General features: G+C 42.7%; 1 protein-coding gene across 1 annotated transcript; it reads right to left on the bottom strand.

Moving 5' to 3' along the window:
- Positions 1 to 2,077: 2,077 nt before the first annotated feature.
- On the bottom strand, positions 2,078 to 9,773 carry LOC124132073. The gene is made up of 2 exons (XM_046495705.2): positions 9,726 to 9,773; positions 2,078 to 3,379 (listed from the first exon to the last, which is right to left on the bottom strand). The coding sequence occupies exons 1-2, from the start codon at positions 9,754 to 9,756 to the stop codon at positions 2,499 to 2,501; spliced, it is 912 nt and encodes a 303-aa protein (XP_046351661.2). The 5' UTR covers positions 9,757 to 9,773; the 3' UTR covers positions 2,078 to 2,498.
- Positions 9,774 to 18,704: the final 8,931 nt, after the last annotated feature.

Below are 18,704 nucleotides of genomic sequence, written 5' to 3'. Positions count from 1 at the left end.
CTGAAGTGGCAAGCTAGTGTATTGCGACACACCCGTGTATATTGGCATGGATGTAAAGTGACACAAGAAGTGTACAGTTACACACTCATGATTTTTGTCACAACGGTGTACCGTGACATATCAGTGGTTAGCCAATATAACGTGACAGGGAATACACAAGTGTATAGTGGCCAATTCGGGTACATTATTTTACGAGGGTACACACAGGCGTTCTCACTTTGCCAGCAGCTATTGTTCTAGTTTAAAAATCAGTAGCCCGTGATAATCCCTACAACAATGGGGATTAACACTATAGACTGTTTCACTTTCACTGACTGACTATAGCCAGACTACAGCCTGTCTAGGTAGATATAACACACAAAATGTATGTAGTAGTATAGGTTTTTATTAATTATTAATTAAAAATTACATTTATGTACAGATGTACAAATTTTCAAGACAATATAATATAGCTTAATATCTGTTAAGCTGAACACAGTTCACTTCATTAGTTAAGTTTGGCTCACAGTGGGTCACAGCTAAGTCATGAAGGAGCTCAGATAATGAGAACAGGCTATAGCTGGCAAGTCACATGACCGTACATGTTAATCTCCCCAGCCTGCTGGCAAAGTGAGAGTAAACCGAAATGACCAACTTCGGCAGCGTAACTCAAGCGTATCACGGGGCATGCCAAGGGGCACAGGAAGGATCTCAGGGAGTGTTGAAAGGATCTCAGAGTGTGTTGAAAGGATCTCAGGGTGTGTTGAAAGGATCTCAGGGTGTGTTGAAAGGATCTTGACGTGTAGAGAAAGGCAAATACAGTAAAGTACGGTTATAACGAACTCAAAGGGACTTCTTATTTTAGTTCGTTATAACCGTAGTTCGTTATAAGCATATATACAGCATAATACAGCTAATTATTGGGACCAAAAAAGTAGTTCGTTATATCCGTCAGTTCGTTATAAGCGTGTTCGTTATAACCGTAGTTTACTGTATTTATCCTTTTTGTCCCCGCTACACCCGAGGATGGAATCCTCCAGGAGATCTGTGCAGTCACCAGCGACACATGGTCTTCCTGAACCATGATACAGGATACGTGGTACATGTTATACGGTGTTGATAGAGATGAGATGTTAAACCTGTAAAAATGTAAAATCTTGCTTAAATAGCTTTACATATGAATAAATACCTTGACTATATAGCTGATAGAATATGAGTATTGTTATCAGGTTTAGAACAAGAACATCTATAACAATAGATTAATGTCGGTTAAAAAGCAAGGCGAAGTTAAATTATTCAATTCCCCCAGAAAGAGACAAGAAAGTGACAGTGTGACCTGGTTGAGTGAAAAAAGGAAGTGACAGTGTGATCTGGTTGAGTGAAAAGGAAGTGACAATGTGACCTGAATGAGTAACAAAAAAGTGACAATGTGACCTGGTTGAGTGACAAAGAAGTGACAATGTGATCTGGTTGAGTGACAAAGAAGTGACAATAGGACCTGGCTGAGTGACAAGGAAGTGACAACGTTACTTGGTTGAGTGACAAGGAACTGACAATGTGACCTGGTTGAGTGACAAGGAAGTGACAATGTGGCCTGGTTAAGTGACAAGGAGGTGACAAAGTTACTTGGTTGAGTAACAAGGAAGTGACAATGTGACCTGGTTGAGTGACAAGGAGGTGACAATGTGACCTGGTTGAGTGACAAGGAAGTGACAATGAGCCTGGTTGAGTGACAAGGAACTGACAATGTGACCGGGTTGAGTGACAAGGAAGTGACAACATAACCTGGTTGAGTGACAAGGAACTGACAACATAACCTGGTTGAGTGACAAGGAACTGACAATGTGACCTGGCTGAGTCACAAGAAAGTGACAAAGTTACTTGATTAAGTGACAAGGAATTGACAGTGTGACCTGGTTGAGTGACGAGGAAGTGACTCAATGTGACGAACCAAAACCATACTCACTCGCTCAGTGTGACGAACCAGAGTTTTCTCTACTGTCCTATCTCATCATCCCGCATGGTACAGTCCAATACAATGCCTGGACAGTACACACGTATACAATAACACAAGAACATTGTAATCAAATCGGTGTGTTTATTTCAACGAACACGACATAATAATGCAAACTGCTCATGATACAGATGGGATGATGGAACAACACTGAGCCATTGCAATTCTCTTTTTAAAATATCGAAAATTCAAAAGTCCTTAACTTTGAAAACTATTTAGAGTAAAGAGTTTAATAACAGCTCTGCATGTCAATGCTAATATCATGAAATCACCGCCGCGGGTTGATCACATCACCTTTGTGAGTCGGCCGAAATCTCACCTCAACGAACTGCAGATGTCTATTTACATGTCGCTTTGGAAACCTTTGAAACTTTCTAGCTTCATATTTTCCTTTCCGTGAAAACGGTACACACATCATGACTGGTGTACACGAAGCCACACCTCTCTGTCACCATGACACTGATGTTCTGACACTGGAGGGAGTACATGAAGTCCCACCTCTCTATCAAATCCTAGAGCCTGATTTCCTGACGCTGGAGAGAGTGTAAGCCGTCAGCCTCCTCGCCCGTGTGTTGGAGCAATGGTTGTTCCTGGCATCGTCTCTCTGTCTCAACACGGGGGAGAGATAGTCCAGCAGCTTGGCCTGCTCGCGGATCTTCTGTTTGCCTTGCTCGATCTGGAAGTTCAGGGACGTTATTTCTGTACATTTGTGGACAAGCTGGGTCCGACATTGGTCTAGGTCTGCACGTGCTTTGCACATGCCAGCGTCACAATAAGTGTCCTTGAACCGCACGTTTTTCTCCACCATCTTTCGTTCATACAAATCTATTTTGAGATTTGTTATTTCCTTATTCTTCTCATCTAACATATATTTCAATCGCAATATTTCTTTATTCATTTTGTCTCTCTCTTCGGAATATTTCAGTTCCACTATCTCATACCGTTTCCTGTTATTATCCCTCAGCTGATTCATTTTCAGTTCTTGCTCTTTAATAACACAGTCTTTCTGTTTAATTTCGTTATTCATCCTTTCTTTCATGTCATCGACGCTAGACAAAGTACGTCTCGCCTTTTTCAAATCAGAGATCAATGTGTCGTTCTTCATGCGATATCTTTCATCTCGTTGTTGAAGAACTCTCGCGAGACTTCCAAACTCTCGCTGAAACTCTTGAGCAATCCATTTTTCTTTATCCAACTCTCGCTGCAGCGTAGTTAGGGATCGCTCATATTCCCTCTCACTGAGATCCTGTGTGGACTTGAGGTGGCGGAGTTTGAACAGAAGACTCTGGTTTTCGAATGTCACCCGTTGTTCTATGTAGCGTCTAACAGCCGCCAACTCATCCACGCTCAGCTTCTTCGACAGTCGAGTCTGTTCCCGGAATAACACTGAAAATACAAGGTTGAATACAGATTTTATTCGTAAGAATTGTTTGAACATATATCAACGCTGTATATCAACGATCATTGGGGATTCACAGAACACAGGACACCGTTCCACAAAGCGATCGTAGAGCTACGATAATCGTAAGCAAGCCTTGCAAAGCCTTCGTTCACCGCGCGTCACTATTATGACGTCATATCGCTCAATGTAACGTAAGATAATTTTTTAATTTGAAGTTTACACGATATACGGCTTTTCCACTGGACGAGAGGTCGGTCACATGACCGTGAATTGACGTTCATAGGTGTATGAACGACACAATTTGTGTTCTTGAAATGACGTAACCACTGACGGACTACTTCCACAGTGTTCTTTCTGATCATTAAGAACCTTTATTCTTGGTCTCAGCGTTTCAGTATACATTGAGAAATGTCAGAGAGCGTGACTGCATGATTGTTCACGAATATCCTCGCTACGGCCTATCCTAATGAACAAACGAAGAAATGCACATCTAAACTATCGGGAGTATCGACTCGATCCGTGTCTTCGGCTGACACTGACTGTCTCCAGCAATCTATGAATTTACCTTAGTGTCTGTTTGACGCATCTTTATTCACCTTTCAATGATCGGCCAGTTGATCAATGATGACTAACACATGTAATCGCCACAGGTTCATTAACAACTTCGGAAATTTCTCCCGTCACGTTTATCGTGTCGGCCATATTGACGTCATGTACTTGATGTAAATGTTTTACGAAGTGCTTTCATTGTGACTGACTTACTGAGGTAGTTCTTTACAGAACTTTCTCATCTAATGAGGATATGATTTGAACACATTTGCTGCGTAAGATGTTTCTGAAGAGCAAGTTGTGCATCTATACGCTCATGTCACCTCTCTTTTTGAGGAACTATTTTACTCCGCGATATAGCTGGTTGTTGTATGGCTGTCAGTGTAGACATGAAGTCACACGTACTAAATAAAATTGTGTTTAGGCCTTGGCCTACATCCTTTAAGGTAAGAAATTGTGATACAAAAATTATAAGAATTGACTTTCACTTTGTGTGAGTTCATTGGAGTATGAACCTTCATAGAGTGAGGGCCAAACATTGTATGAACGTCGGAGCTTATCTTATATATATGACGTCACAGTCGTATATAGTGATCGAGTGAGTATGATTTAAGGCTGCATTTAGAAATATTCCAGCAATATCACGGTGGGGGACACCAGAAATGGGCTTCACACATTGTACCAATGTCGGGAATCGAACCCGGTCTTCGGCGTGACGAGCGATCGCTTTAATCCGCGGCAAATAGCAAGTTTGAAATACATTCTCTTTGAAGATTTCTATCGTATTTTGTTTTGCACGAAACATAACGCCACACATCCCTTGAATATTGTCGTAACCGCAACTTTGCATTTTATCGAATGTAATTGTACATATAAGTATTTAAATACGCCTTCCGACAATGACTGTAAAAGTAGTAGTATTCTAAAATTATTCGTCAAATCAACTGTTTCATACCATGTTTACACTGTGCTAACCATTTTCACATTGAACCATACATTTTCAAATTTTCAAGCATTTTTACATTGTGTCAATCATTTTACATTGTAACATCTATTAAGATATTGTATCATCCATGTAAACATTGTATCATCCATTTAGATACCGTGTCATCCATTTAGACATTGTGACATCCATTGATACATTGTAACATCCATTTAGACATTGTATCATCCATTTAGATATTGTATCATCCATTTAGATACTGTTATCCATTTTTACATTGTGTCATCCATTTAGACATTGTAACATCCATTTAGACATTGTAACATCCATTTAGACATTGTATTATCCATTTAGATATTGTATCATCCATTTAGATACTGTGTTATCCATTTTTACATTGTGTCATCCATTGATACATTGTACCATCCATTTCGACATTGTATCATCCATTTAGATACTCAGTTATCCATTTTTACATTGTTTCATCCATTTAGACATTGTAACATCCATTTAGACATTGTAACATCCATTTATATATTGTATCATCCATTTAGATACTGTGTTATCCATTTTTACATTGTGTCATCCATTGATACATTGTACCATCCATTTCGACATTGTATCATCCATTTAGATACTCAGTTATCCATTTTTACATTGTGTCATCCATTAAGACATTGTAACATCCATTTAGACATTGTACCATCCATTTCGACATTGTATCATCCATTTAGATACTCAGTTATCCATTTTTATATTGTGTCATCCATTTATACATTGAAACATCCATTTAGACATTGTAACATCCATGGATACATTGTCACATCCATTTAGATTCTGTGTTATCCATTTCTACATTGTAACATCCATTTAGCCATTGTATCATCCATGTAAATACCGTATTGTTCCTATAGACATTTTGTCATCCATTTAGATACTGTGTTATCCATTTAGATACTGTGTTATCCATGTAGATACCGTGCTGTCCCTTTAGACAATTTGTCATCCATGTAGATACCGTGTTATCCATTTAGATACGGTGTCATCCATGTAGATACCGTGTTATCCCTTTAGACATTTTGTCATCCATTTAGACATTGCATCATCCATGTAGGTACCGTGTTATCCCTTTAGACATTTTGTCATCCACTTAGACATTGTATCATCCATGTAGATACCGTGTTATCCCTTTAGACATTTTGTCATCCACTTAGACATTGTATCATCCATGTAGATACCGTGTTATCCCTTTAGACATTTTGTCATCCATTTAGATACTGTGTTATCCATTAAGATACTGTGTTATCCATGTAGATACCGTGCTGTCCCTTTAGACATTTTGTCATCCATGTAGATACCGTGTTATCCATTTAGATGCGGTGTTATCCATTTAGATACGGTGTTATACATGTAGATACCGTGCTGTCCCTTTAGACATTTTGTCATCCATTTAGACATTGCATCATCCATGTAGATACCGTGTTATCCCTTCAGACATTTTGCCATCCATTTAGACATTGTATCATCCATGAAGATATCGTGTTATCCCTTCAGACATTTTGTCATCCATTCAGACATTGTATCATCCATGTAGATACCGTGTTATCCCTTTAGACATTTTGTCATCCATTTAAATACTGTGTTATCCATGTAGATACCGTGTTATCCCTTCAGACATTTTGTCATCCATTTAGACATTGTATCATCCATGTAGATACCGTATTATCCCTTTAGACATTTTGTCATCCATTTAGATACTGTGTTATCCATTTAGATACGGTGTTATCCATTTAGATACTGTGTTATCCATTTAGACATTGTGTTTCCATAACTTATGTTATCTTTCCAGACACGGTTATCCGTAGTACACGGCTGACAATTACATACTGAGTTATTACTATATCCCATAACAATACATCATACCCCGTCCTTGTATCCCCGTGTCACAACAGGCATACTGTACTCAAATGATAAATGTGAATCTAGAATCGATGAAGATGCGACGAACATACACACACGCAGGCTTAACCAAGTACTCAGCAGCTATCGGGAACTTGAGACTGTAATTGCCCGAAGGACTTCACTGATGAGCTTCTGTCAGATCCATTGATGTATTGTGAGCTGGCGGAGAGCGGGATGTTTGCTGTGTCTTCTGTAGTATTTCTGTATGGATTTCATCCTTGACGAGTTATGACGCTCATACCTGGGCGTGTCCACTCAATACAATGATTTCATGGTACAAGGACATTTCGTTTGGAGAAATGAGAAAACAGCTTAACCATTTCAATCCACTTTTCTGATGTAACATAGCGTTTGTCGATATTCTAACGCAGAAACGTCAAAGTTGGCACCAGCGTGCCTATAACACAAGTACTTCTCGTAGTATTATCGAAATACTGGCATCGCTTGTACTTTATTGTCGGTACCAATGAAGCAAACAGTTCCATCACAACCTCACTGCCTCAGTGCACTTGATATATAGGACGACATTATCTGTGATTTCATTTTAAGACTACCAAGCATGGGTTGATACCTCAGAGAGACGACGTCGTGAACGTCTCCACGTGTAGGCGACAACGTCTGTATGAACGGTTTGCCGACCAGTGATAGCGATCTAGAGAACACCGAACACAGGGAGATGCGGCAAGTGACATGTGAAAGACAGTCGCAACATTTGAGTGGATGTTATTTCACTGAGTGAGTGAGTGAGTATGGTTTTACACCGCTTCTCATTCTAGACGTTGGTGAGTTAATAATAAGATGAGGTTAACGTCGATTTGAACAGTATTGCACATATATCACGGTGTCTTGAAGGGTATTCCAGTTTTATACGGCGTGTCAGCTTGATGTGGGAGGAAATCCGAAATGATGCAGGTCTTAGACTTTTACCACTTTGGTGATAACAAATGTGCACGGATATATGACCTTAGACACATAATCGAAACGAACCGGGACTTGAACGCACGATCATAGGTTTCTGGCGTGTCCAAGGGACTCAACTCTGCAGAGCGAATTGCGGCGCCTTAGACATCTGGGCCACCCGTGCCCGCAGTGAATAAATAAGTAGACGTGCAACTTCATGGATATCATGCATCATACCACTCATTACTAAGTCTTGGTTGCAGTCACTCCAGCTTGATGACGTCGCTAAACGGTTATGGTGTTGACAAACCCTTTCCTCCCACATTAATCAGGGCGAAACTGGTTTAAAACCACGATCATTGGATTCTGGTACGTCCATGGAACGCAACTCTGCAAAGCTAACTCCGAAGCCTTTGGCGACATGACCACCGTTTTATCATTAACACCGAGAAGGAATTAACGCAGAAATACATCTTCTTGCCGATAAAGGCGGCCGTACATCTCGGGAGTTAATCACAGATGCTCCTTCAGGACCTTACGGGGCGGTCGGGTAGCCTAGTGGTTAAAGCGTTCGCTCGTCACGCAGAAGACCCGGGTTCGATTCCCGACATGGGTACAATGTGTGAAGCCCATTTCTGGTGTCCCCCGCCGTGATATTGCTGGAATATTGCTAAAAGCGGCGTAAAACCAAACTCACTAACTCAGGACCTTACTCTTAAACTCACATCAACCATACAGAAACAACAACGATCAACCTAACGGTCGAGCCGCCGCTTGTGACAAACGTGAAGAGGACTGCAGCACATGGTATTTTCTCAACAATACATGGACGGAGTTGGCTGACATGAGTGTTGCCGCCAAGCGAGACATCACGAACGTATATGCAAGGATTTATCTCGGATTCCAAACTAAGTGCCTTTGGCAGACAAATTGGATAAAGTCTTTATGTTTATAAAAAAAATAATTAAGTGATATTAGCATTCAATTTTAACACTGTAACACTAAGCACTAAAAGGGACGATCGGGTAGCCTGGTGGTTCAAGCGTTCGCTCGTCACCCCGAAGACCCGGGTTCAATTCACCATATGGGTACAATGTGCGAAGCCCGTTTCTGGTGTCCCCTGTCGTGATATTGCTGGGATATTGCTTAAAACGGCGTAAAACCATACTCACCCACTCACTCACTCACTCACTCACTAAGCATTAAAGCCTCTTTCGATGTATTGGTCCTGTTATCAGTGACATACAAGTCACCTCTACACAGACTATAACATCACTTATAAACATGACACATGAATTGGGAAATGTTCAATGCCTATTTGGTTTTTTTACGGTCTTGCTGCAGACCCCGGACCGAGTTTAGGCCTCTAAGTAGGTCTAGATAAAACATGGCCTGTGTTGCGATTCCACAGTGGCACGCAGCGTCTAGACATTGTCCATGGAGTTTCACTGACGCGAACAGTATGATCGCATACATTGACATGAATACTGTCTGTAATCAGTCATATAACAAGGGCATTCTTTGATGGGCAAAACATTTGATGTTCTTCAGCGAAAGCATACATGTTCCACTGACACTAACAGTTTTACTTACATTAACATGGACCCGCTCCGCATTAGTCGTATAGTAAAGACGAAACCCTTGACAGTCTACATATTAACCAGATCTTAACGGGCGCCTCCTGTAGTCTGAGAGGAGGCGCATATATTGATGAACATTATACAGCAATAATCTTATAAAATCAGATTTTGTATTCCTACACAAAACTTCTCTGTGTGAATGGTATCGTATCGGAGTAAAGATCTGATTTTATGATATTGATACAGCAACTTTGTCACGGGTCATCCATCACCGTTTGTTGAAATCAATTAAAAAAATGGCCTTTTGATTTGAAAACATTTGTTCTAATTGTAAAAACAGACGAACATGACTGACGTGCGTTGATCGTGTTTCACTAATGTCAATATGTGCGTTACCTTCTAATCCAGGCAGACCTTTAGCGTTCATCCTTCCTGCCGGGTCTATTGGCGTCTGATGAAGCTGTGTGTCGCAGACTTGTCACGTGGTGCAGACAGGTGCGCGGACGATATGGTCACAGCACTGGAGCGCTGTAGCTCTGCTGTATTTAGTCAGCAAACTGTCATGTCTATTAGCGTAATTAGCCCTTGTATATAACAGCATTCCAACACAAGGCGGAGTGTTGACACGCGTCTGTAGGCACGGGCAAGTATATATATATATATATATATATATATATATATATCCTGTATTTAATAAAGTCAGGTTTGTATTAACATACGTTAGGATTTCCAGAGAATATGATAAGAGAACAAAAAATATAAGTATAACGTAAATATAAGATATAGAGCGAAATGGAATAGACTCAAATCACTAACTGTATGAAGAGAAATAATCAATATATCACTAGCCACAAGAAGCAGTAGTTGACTCAAGTTATAGTTTATGCGACATTCTTAGTTTATAACTGAACTTACACTTTATTCATCAATATTTCAACAGCCAAAGGAAGTGAGTGAATCTTTAAAGTATACTTTCACCGTTATGAAGAATACACCACCCCCGTCATGGACGTATAAACATCACAGTCGTGGACGTACACCCCGTTACCATTATGGACATACACCCCGTCACTGACGTTCATACTACCACCGTCATGGATGTACACACTATCACCGTCATGGACGTACACACTATCACCGTCATGGACGTACACAATATCACCGTCATGAACGTACACACCGTCATGAACGTACACACCGTCATGGACGTTCGCACTGTCATTGACATGGATGTATCCACCGTCACTGTCATGGATGTACACAGTATCACCGTCATGAACGTACACATTTACACCGTCATCGTTGAAACATTATCATTGTCAATGCTATATATTTACACTTTCACCGTCATGGACATACACACCAACATTGACGTACACACTTTCACCGTCATGAACGAACACACCGTCATGGACGTACACACCGTCATGGACGTACACACCTACATGGACGTACACACTATCACCGTCAGGGACGTACCCTCTTTCACCGTCATGGACGTTCACACTATCACCGTCATGGACGTTCACACTATTACCGTCATGAACGTACACGCCGTCATAGACGTTCACACTATCACCGTCATGGACGTACACAATATCACCGTCATGAACGTACACACGGTCATGGACGTTCACACTATCACCGTCATGGACGTACACAGTATCATCGTCATGAACGTACACACCGTCATGGACGTACACACCGTCATGGACGTACACACGGTCATTGATGTACACACTTTCACCGTCATGAACGTACACACCGTCATGGATGTACGCACTGTCATTGACATGGATGTATCCACCGTCACTGTCATGGATGAACACAGTATCACCGTCATGAACGTACACATTTACAGAGTCATCGTTGAAACATTATCATTGTCAATGATATATATTTACACTTTCACCGTCATGGACATACACACCGACATGGACGTACACACTTTCACCGTCATGAACGTACACTCCGTCATAGACGTACACACGGTCATGGATGTACACACTTTCACCGTCATGAACGTACACACCGTCATGGATGTACGCACTGTCATTGACATGGATGTATCCACCGTCACTGTCATAGATGAACACAGTATCACCGTCATGAACGTACACATTTACAGAGTCATCGTTGAAACATTATCATTGTCAATGCTATATATTTACACTTTCACCGTCATGGACATACACACCGACATGGACGTACACACTTTCACCGTCATGAACGTACACACCGTCATGGACGTACACACGGTCATGGATGTACACACTTTCACCGTCATGAACGTACACACCGTCATGGATGTACGCACTGTCATTGACAAGGACGTACCCACCGTCACTGTCATGGATGTACACAGTATCACCGTCATTAACGTACACATTTACAGAGTCATCGTTGAAACATTATCATTGTCAATGATATATATTTACACTTACATCGTCATGGATGTACCTACACAATCACGCACTAAGCCTATATTGCACGTATATTTTTGACATATTCTGAATTTGGGACTACTTAACCACACAATAACAGTTGTCGACTTAATCTCTTCTCGGTCATCGGCAGTCCAGATTCATCTCGACACAAACGCTACCAAACATACATGCTCATGTACCAGTCATCTCCCTTTGCTATACAGACATACTCCTCTTTCCGTTAATTACAAACACGCATCATACGAGTTTGACCTGCAATGTCGGTCACAACACGCGGAGAATCTATTTATTCTCGGTTTGTTTCGTTTCCATGGCAACACAGGATGCTTGCTGAATTATCTAGGCTTCACGCAGGTATAAATCGTCTTATTCTCAGCGAGTGTGGTCCATTTTAACTGAACACGTCCAATCAATACAGTCGCGAAATGCTTTGTCCTAATTAGCAATTACTTAATTTAATGAAGAATGGAAAACAGTAGCGTCAATCAAAAATGTCGGGTACCGTGCTGTTTTGTGGATGTAGGTTCATTAATTCTCAATAAGCAGTCTTTGTTTGGGGAGGGAGGGGTGCGTACTTGTTTTAACGAGGAACGAGAGGATTATATTGTGATATTGATGTATGTTGTGACTGCTAACTTATTTGTTTGTTATTTTACGCCGTCGCCAATATTCCAGCTATATGATCAGACAATCCAGTGATTGATATACGTGCACTGTCTCGTACCGATGACACATAGTCAAACAAGTCACCGAGGCATATTTAAGGTTACTGGAAATTTTAACCTATTTCTAACCCGTATTCTCACGTGAGACTGGTAACCGTGGCTACGGGGAGGCTGGTAAGCGTGGCTTCGAGGGTCTGTTGACAGTAGGTGATGTGACAGGGTGTTTAACTTTCAAAAATATTGAGTTAGATAGCAACGTGCATGTATGTGTGTGTGCGTGGCTCGGTCCTGTACAAGACCTGGTCTAATGCCGGTTTTATAGTGCTAGCCCACTGAGATACCATGCCGCAATTTAACAAGGATACCCACTCAGGCACAGTTTACTGCCTTCGATCAGATGAGTCCTTGTTTTATCCCCTTAATGCGGAACAGCAGGCAGGGTAACAACAAGCACTATCTTTTAACGTCTCTTGGTTTCCACGCGGCCTGGATCAAACCACCGACCTTCGACCGGGCGGACGCCCTATCCTCTAGACCACGGAGGATGTCTTGTCAGCATGAATGTTCAATGACAACAGGAAACAAAAACATTAAATCAACAGCTCCAGCTATTTTATCTCAAACCTATTCATTATCAACGGGGGGCACGGGGGGCCCAGTGGTCTAAGGCGCCGCGATTTGCTGTGCAGAGTTGCTTTCCTTGGGCACGCCGGAAACCTATGATTGTGGGTTCGAATCCCCGTTCGCCCCGATTATGTTTCTAGGTTTGTCAGCACCATACCCGTACTCGTGGGTTTCACCGAAGGGGTAAACGTCTGAGACCTGCATCACTTCGGGCTTTTCCTCCCACATTAAGCTGACACGCCGCGATATAACTGTAATATTGTTAAAAGCGGCGTTAAGCTCAACTCACTCACTCATCATCAACATTATCAATGCATTAAGGAAGCTTTTTCATATTTGCTAACAATTCAATTTGTCATTTCGAAACAAGTAATCAATCCATATAACTAACTATCTCCGGCAGAATTATTGATCATACATCATTGTTTCTACTTAGTAGTGATTCTACAGACGAGCACCTGGAAGCTCAACTCAACATTGAAATGACGTAGGTTGAGACGCAGAGCCCAGCTGGAAACCGTGACGTCAGTCGTGGCTTTTTAAAGGTATCCATCAAACGTTCATTTAATGAACGGCGCGACTGTGAGCTTTGTGTGACAGAAACACTGGACGCTTTCGTTTACTCATGTTTTCTTGTGAGATACAGTCGATCAGAAATGTTGAGTCGCATCGGCAATAGGTCAGCCATTTGGTGGCTCATGGGACAGGATGGTGAATTGTCACGTGGTAATTTCATATTGGCGCAGTTAGGTCACGTGACACTTTAAGTCTCCAGCCTTTGGGTAAAACTTGATGACTATTATTAACTCTTATCAAGATGAACATACGAGCTTAGGACTGCCATGTAGAATATACATTTGTATCATGTCAACCATGCGATTGTCCGTCTACGTTCGTCAATCCATATTTTTGCATTGTCGCCTGTGAAACTAATCGGGCTATACATTTCATCAATACAGCGTTATAACCTGTTCTTTTGCAAAATTCAAAACTACAGCTAGACTAACATATAGTCTCTGAAATGAACATATTGTACAGAAAAAACAGTTGCTCAGTTATCTTAATAAAAATTTAATAAAAAGGGAGCCCAGTGATTCTCTTCATTTTCATACTGCAGTAATCTAGACTTGCCAAACATTATAGACTTGCATGGGCTGTAGTTGATATATTTGTATCAGGGTCTGTAAGACAGACTAAAAACTACAGCAGGAAATATTAGTTAGAACTACAACCTTCACGTAACACTGTTACCAAATGTTTGAGGGTGTTACTGAGATCATCGGAAACAATTTGAAGGTTTCAATTTCGAAATATGTAAAGTGGACTAGACAATCCAGTGATTGACATCATGAACATCGATCCACGCAATTGGGATACGGTGACATGCAAGAAACAAGTCAGCGATCCACACCACCTGATCCCGTTAGTCGCCTCTTGCGACAAGCACAGTCGCCTGTTAGGCAAGCATGGGTTGCTGAAGACCTATTCTTCACGGGACAGGTTCAGACACTGTCCCATTGTGACAGAATGTGAGTCTAGGTTCAGACACTGACCTTGTGTGACAAAGTGATGTCGGTCTAGGTTCAGACACTGACCTTGTGTGACACAGTGATGTCGGTCTAGGTTCAGACACTGACCTTGTGTGACACAGTGATGTCAGTCTTGGTTCAGACACTGTCCTTTTGTGACACAGTGTTGTCAGTCTTGGTTCAGACACTGTCCCTGTGTGACACAGTGATGTCAGTCTAGGTTCAGACACTGACCTTGTGTGACACAGTGATGTCGGTCTAGGTTCAGACACTGTCCTTTTGTGACACAGTGTTGTCAGTCATGGTTCAGACACTGTCATTGTGTGACACAGTGATGTCAGTTTAGGTTCAGACACTGTCATTGTGTGCCAGTGATGTCAGTCGTGGTTCAGACACTGTCATTGTGTGACACACTGATGTCAGTCTTGGTTCAGACGCTGTTCCTGTGTGACAGTGATGTCAGTCTAGGTCCAGACACTGTCATTGTGTGACAGTGATATCAGTCTAGGTTCAGACACTGTCCTTGTGTGACAGTGATAACAGTCTAGGTTCAGACAGTGTCCCTGTGTGACAAAGTGATGTCAGTCTTGGTTCAGACTCTGTCCTTGTGTGACACAGATGGGTGTCAGTCCAGGTTCAGATACTGACTTTGTGTGACACAGTGATGTCAGTCCAAGTTCAGACACTGTTGCTGTGTGACACGGGGATGTCAGACTAGGATCAGATATTGTCCTTGTGTGACACGGTGATGTCAGTCTAGGATCAGACACTAACCTTGTGTGATACAGTGATGTCAGTCTAGGATCAGATATTGTCCTTGTGTGACACAGTGATGTCAGTCTATGTTCAGACACTGTCCTTGTGTGACAAAGTGATGTCAGTCTAGGTTTTCAGACACTGTCCTTGTGTAACACAGTGTTGTCAGTCTTGGTTCAGACACTGTCCCTGTGTGACACAGTGATATCAGTCTAGGTTCAGACACTGTCCCTGTGTGACACAGTGATGTCGGTCTAGGTTCAGACACTGTCCTTGTGTGACACAGTGATGTCAGTCTTGGTTCAGACACTGTCCTTGTGTGACACAGTGATGTCAGTCTAGGTTCAGACACTGTCCCTGTGTGACACAGTGATGTCAGTCTCGGTTCAGACACTGTCATTGTGTGACACAGTGATGTCAGTCTAGGTTCAGACACTGACCTTGTGTGACACAGTGCTGTCAGTCTAGGTTCAGACACTGACCTTGTGTGACACAGTGCTGTCAGTCTAGGTTCAGACACTGACCTTGTGTGACACAGTGCTGTCAGTCTAGGTTCAGACACTGACCTTGTGTGATACAGTGATGTCGGTCTAGGATCAGATATTGTCCTTGTGTGACACAGTGATGTCAGTCTAGGTTCAGACACTGTCCCTGTGTGACACAGTGATGTCAGTCTAGGTTCAGACACTGTCCTTGTGTGACAAAGTGATGTCAGTCTAGGTTTTCAGACACTGTCCTTGTGTGACACAGTGGTGTCAGTCTAGGTTCAGACACTGTCCCTGTGTGACACAGTGATGTCAGTCTAGGTTCAGACACTGTCCCTGTGTGACACAGTGGTGTCAGTCTAGGTTCAGACACTGTCCCTGTGTGACACAGTGATGTCAGTCTAGGTTCAGACATTGTCCCTGTGTGACACAGTGATGTCAGTCTAGGTTCAGACACTGTCCTTCTGTGACACAGTGGTGTCAGTCTAGGTTCAGACACTGTCCCTGTGTGACACAGTGATGTCAGTCTAGGTTTTCAGACACTGTCCTTGTGTGACACAGTGGTGTCAGTCTAGGTTCAGACACTGTCCCTGTGTGACACAGTGATGTCAGTCTAGGTTCAGACACTGTCCCTGTGTGACACAGTGATGTCAGTCTAGGTTCAGACACTGTCCCTGTGTGACACAGTGATGTCAGTCTAGGATCAGACACTAACCTTGTGTGATACAGTAATGTCAGTCCAGGATCAGATATTGTCCTTGTGTGACACAGTGATGTCAGTCTATGTTCAGACACTGTCCCTGTGTGACACAGTGATGTCAGTCTACATGGTCTTGGTTCAGACACTGTCCTTGTGTGACAGTGATGTCAGTCATGGTTCAGACACTGTCATTGTGTGACAATGATGTCAGTCTAGGTTCAGACTCTGACCTTGTGTGACACAGTGATGTCAGTCTTGGTTCAGACACTGTCCTTGTGTGACACAGTGCTGTCAGTCTAAGTTCAGACACTGTCCCTGTGTGACACAGTGATGTCAGTCTAGGTTCAGATATTGTCCTTTAGTGACAGTGATGTCAGTCTTGGTTCTGACTCTGTCCTTGGGTGACAAAGTGATGTCAGTCTAGGTTCAGACACTGTCCCTGTGTGACACAGTGGTGTCACTCTAGGTTCAGATATTGTCCCTGTGTGACACAGTGGTGTCAGTCTAGGTTCAGACACTGTCCCTGTGTGACACAGTGATGTCAGTCTCGGTTCAGACACTGACCTTGTGTGACACAGTGATGTCAGTCTAGGTTCAGACTGTCCCTGTGTGACACAGTGCTGTCAGTCTAGGTTCAGACACTGTCCCTGTGTGACAAAGTGATGTCAGTCTAGGTTCAGTCACTGTCCCTTTGTGACACAGTGATGTCAGTCTAGGTTCAGATATTGTCCCTGTGTGACCCAGTGGTGTCAGTCTAGGTTCAGACTCTGTCCCTGTGTGACACATTGATGTCAGTCTAGGTTCAGACACTGTCCCTGTGTGACACAGTGATGTCAGTCTAGGTTCAGACACTGACCTTGTGTGATACAGTGATGTCAGTCTAGGATCAGACACTGACCTTGTGTGACACAGTGGTGTCAGTCTAGGATTCAGATATTGCCCTTAAGTGACAGTGATGTCAGTCTTGGTTCAGACTCTGTCCCTGTGTGACACAGTGATGTCAGTCTACATGGTCTAGGTTCAGACACTGTCCTTGTGTGACAGTGATGTCAGTCATGGTTCAGACTCTGACCTTGTGTGACACAGTGATGTCAGTCTAGGATCAGACACTGACCTTGTGTGACACAGTGGTGTCAGTCTAGGATTCAGATATTGCCCTTAAGTGACAGTGATGTCACTCTTGGTTCAGACACTGTCCCTGTGTGACACAGTGATGTCAGTCTACATGGTCTAGGTTCAGACACTGTCCTTGTGTGACAGTGATGTCAGTCATGGTTCAGACTCTGACCTTGTGTGACACAGTGATGTCAGTCTTGGTTCAGACACTGTCCTTGTGTGACACAGTGCTGTCAGTCTAAGTTCAGACACTGTCCCTGTGTGACACAGTGATGTCAGTCTAGGTTCACATATTGTCCTTTAGTGACAGTGATGTCAGTCTTGGTTCAGACTCTGTCCTTGTGTGACACAGTGATGTCAGTCTAGGTTCAGACACTGTCCCTGTGTGACACAGTGATGTCAGTCTCGGTTCAGACACTGACCTTGTGTGACACAGTGATGTCAGTCTAGGTTCAGACTCTGTCCCTGTGTGACACAGTGCTGTCAGTCTAGGTTCAGACACTGTCCCTGTGTGACACAGTGCTGTCAGTCTAGGTTCAGACACTGTCCCTGTGTGACACAGTGATGTCAGTCTAGGTTCAGACACTGACCTTGTCTGGCACGGTGATGTCAGTCTAGGTTCAGACACTGACCTTGTGTGACACAGTGATGTCAGTCTCGGTTCAGACACTGACCATGTGTGACACAGTGATGTCAGTCTAGGTTCAGACTCTGTCCCTGTGTGACAAAGTGATGTCAGTCTAGGTTCAGACACTGTCCCTGTGTGACACAGTGATGTCAGTCTAGGTTCAGATATTGTCCCTGTGTGACACAGTGGTGTCAGTCTAGGTTCAGGCACTGACCTTGTGTGACACAGTGATGTCAGTCTTGGTTCAGACACTGTCCCTGTGTGACACAGTGATGTCAGTCTAAGTTCAGACACTGTCCTTGTGTGACACAGTGATGTCAGTCTAGGTTCAGATATTGTCCTTTAGTGACAGTGATGTCAGTCTTGGTTCAGACTCTGACCTTGTGTGACATAGTGATGTCAGTCTTGGTTCAGACACTGTCCTT

Source organism: Haliotis rufescens, unplaced genomic scaffold (genome assembly GCF_023055435.1).
Source record: "Haliotis rufescens isolate VD_foot unplaced genomic scaffold, xgHalRufe1.0.p SCAF_15, whole genome shotgun sequence".
Taxonomy (NCBI): Eukaryota; Metazoa; Mollusca; class Gastropoda; order Lepetellida; family Haliotidae; genus Haliotis; species Haliotis rufescens.
Note: the sequence above shows the minus strand (reverse complement) of the source record. Positions and strands in the feature narration are given on the sequence as shown.

What these genes read in the sequence shown, in the direction of transcription:
- LOC124132073 (XM_046495705.2), bottom strand. Translation starts at nt 9,756, where the DNA reads ATGAACGCTAAAGGTCTGCCTGGATTAGAAG. An exon ending in AGGTCTGCCTGGATTAGAAG is followed by an intron (nt 3,380 to 9,725) that starts GTAACGCACATA and finishes TTGTATTTTCAG; the next exon opens with TGTTATTCCGGGAACAGACT.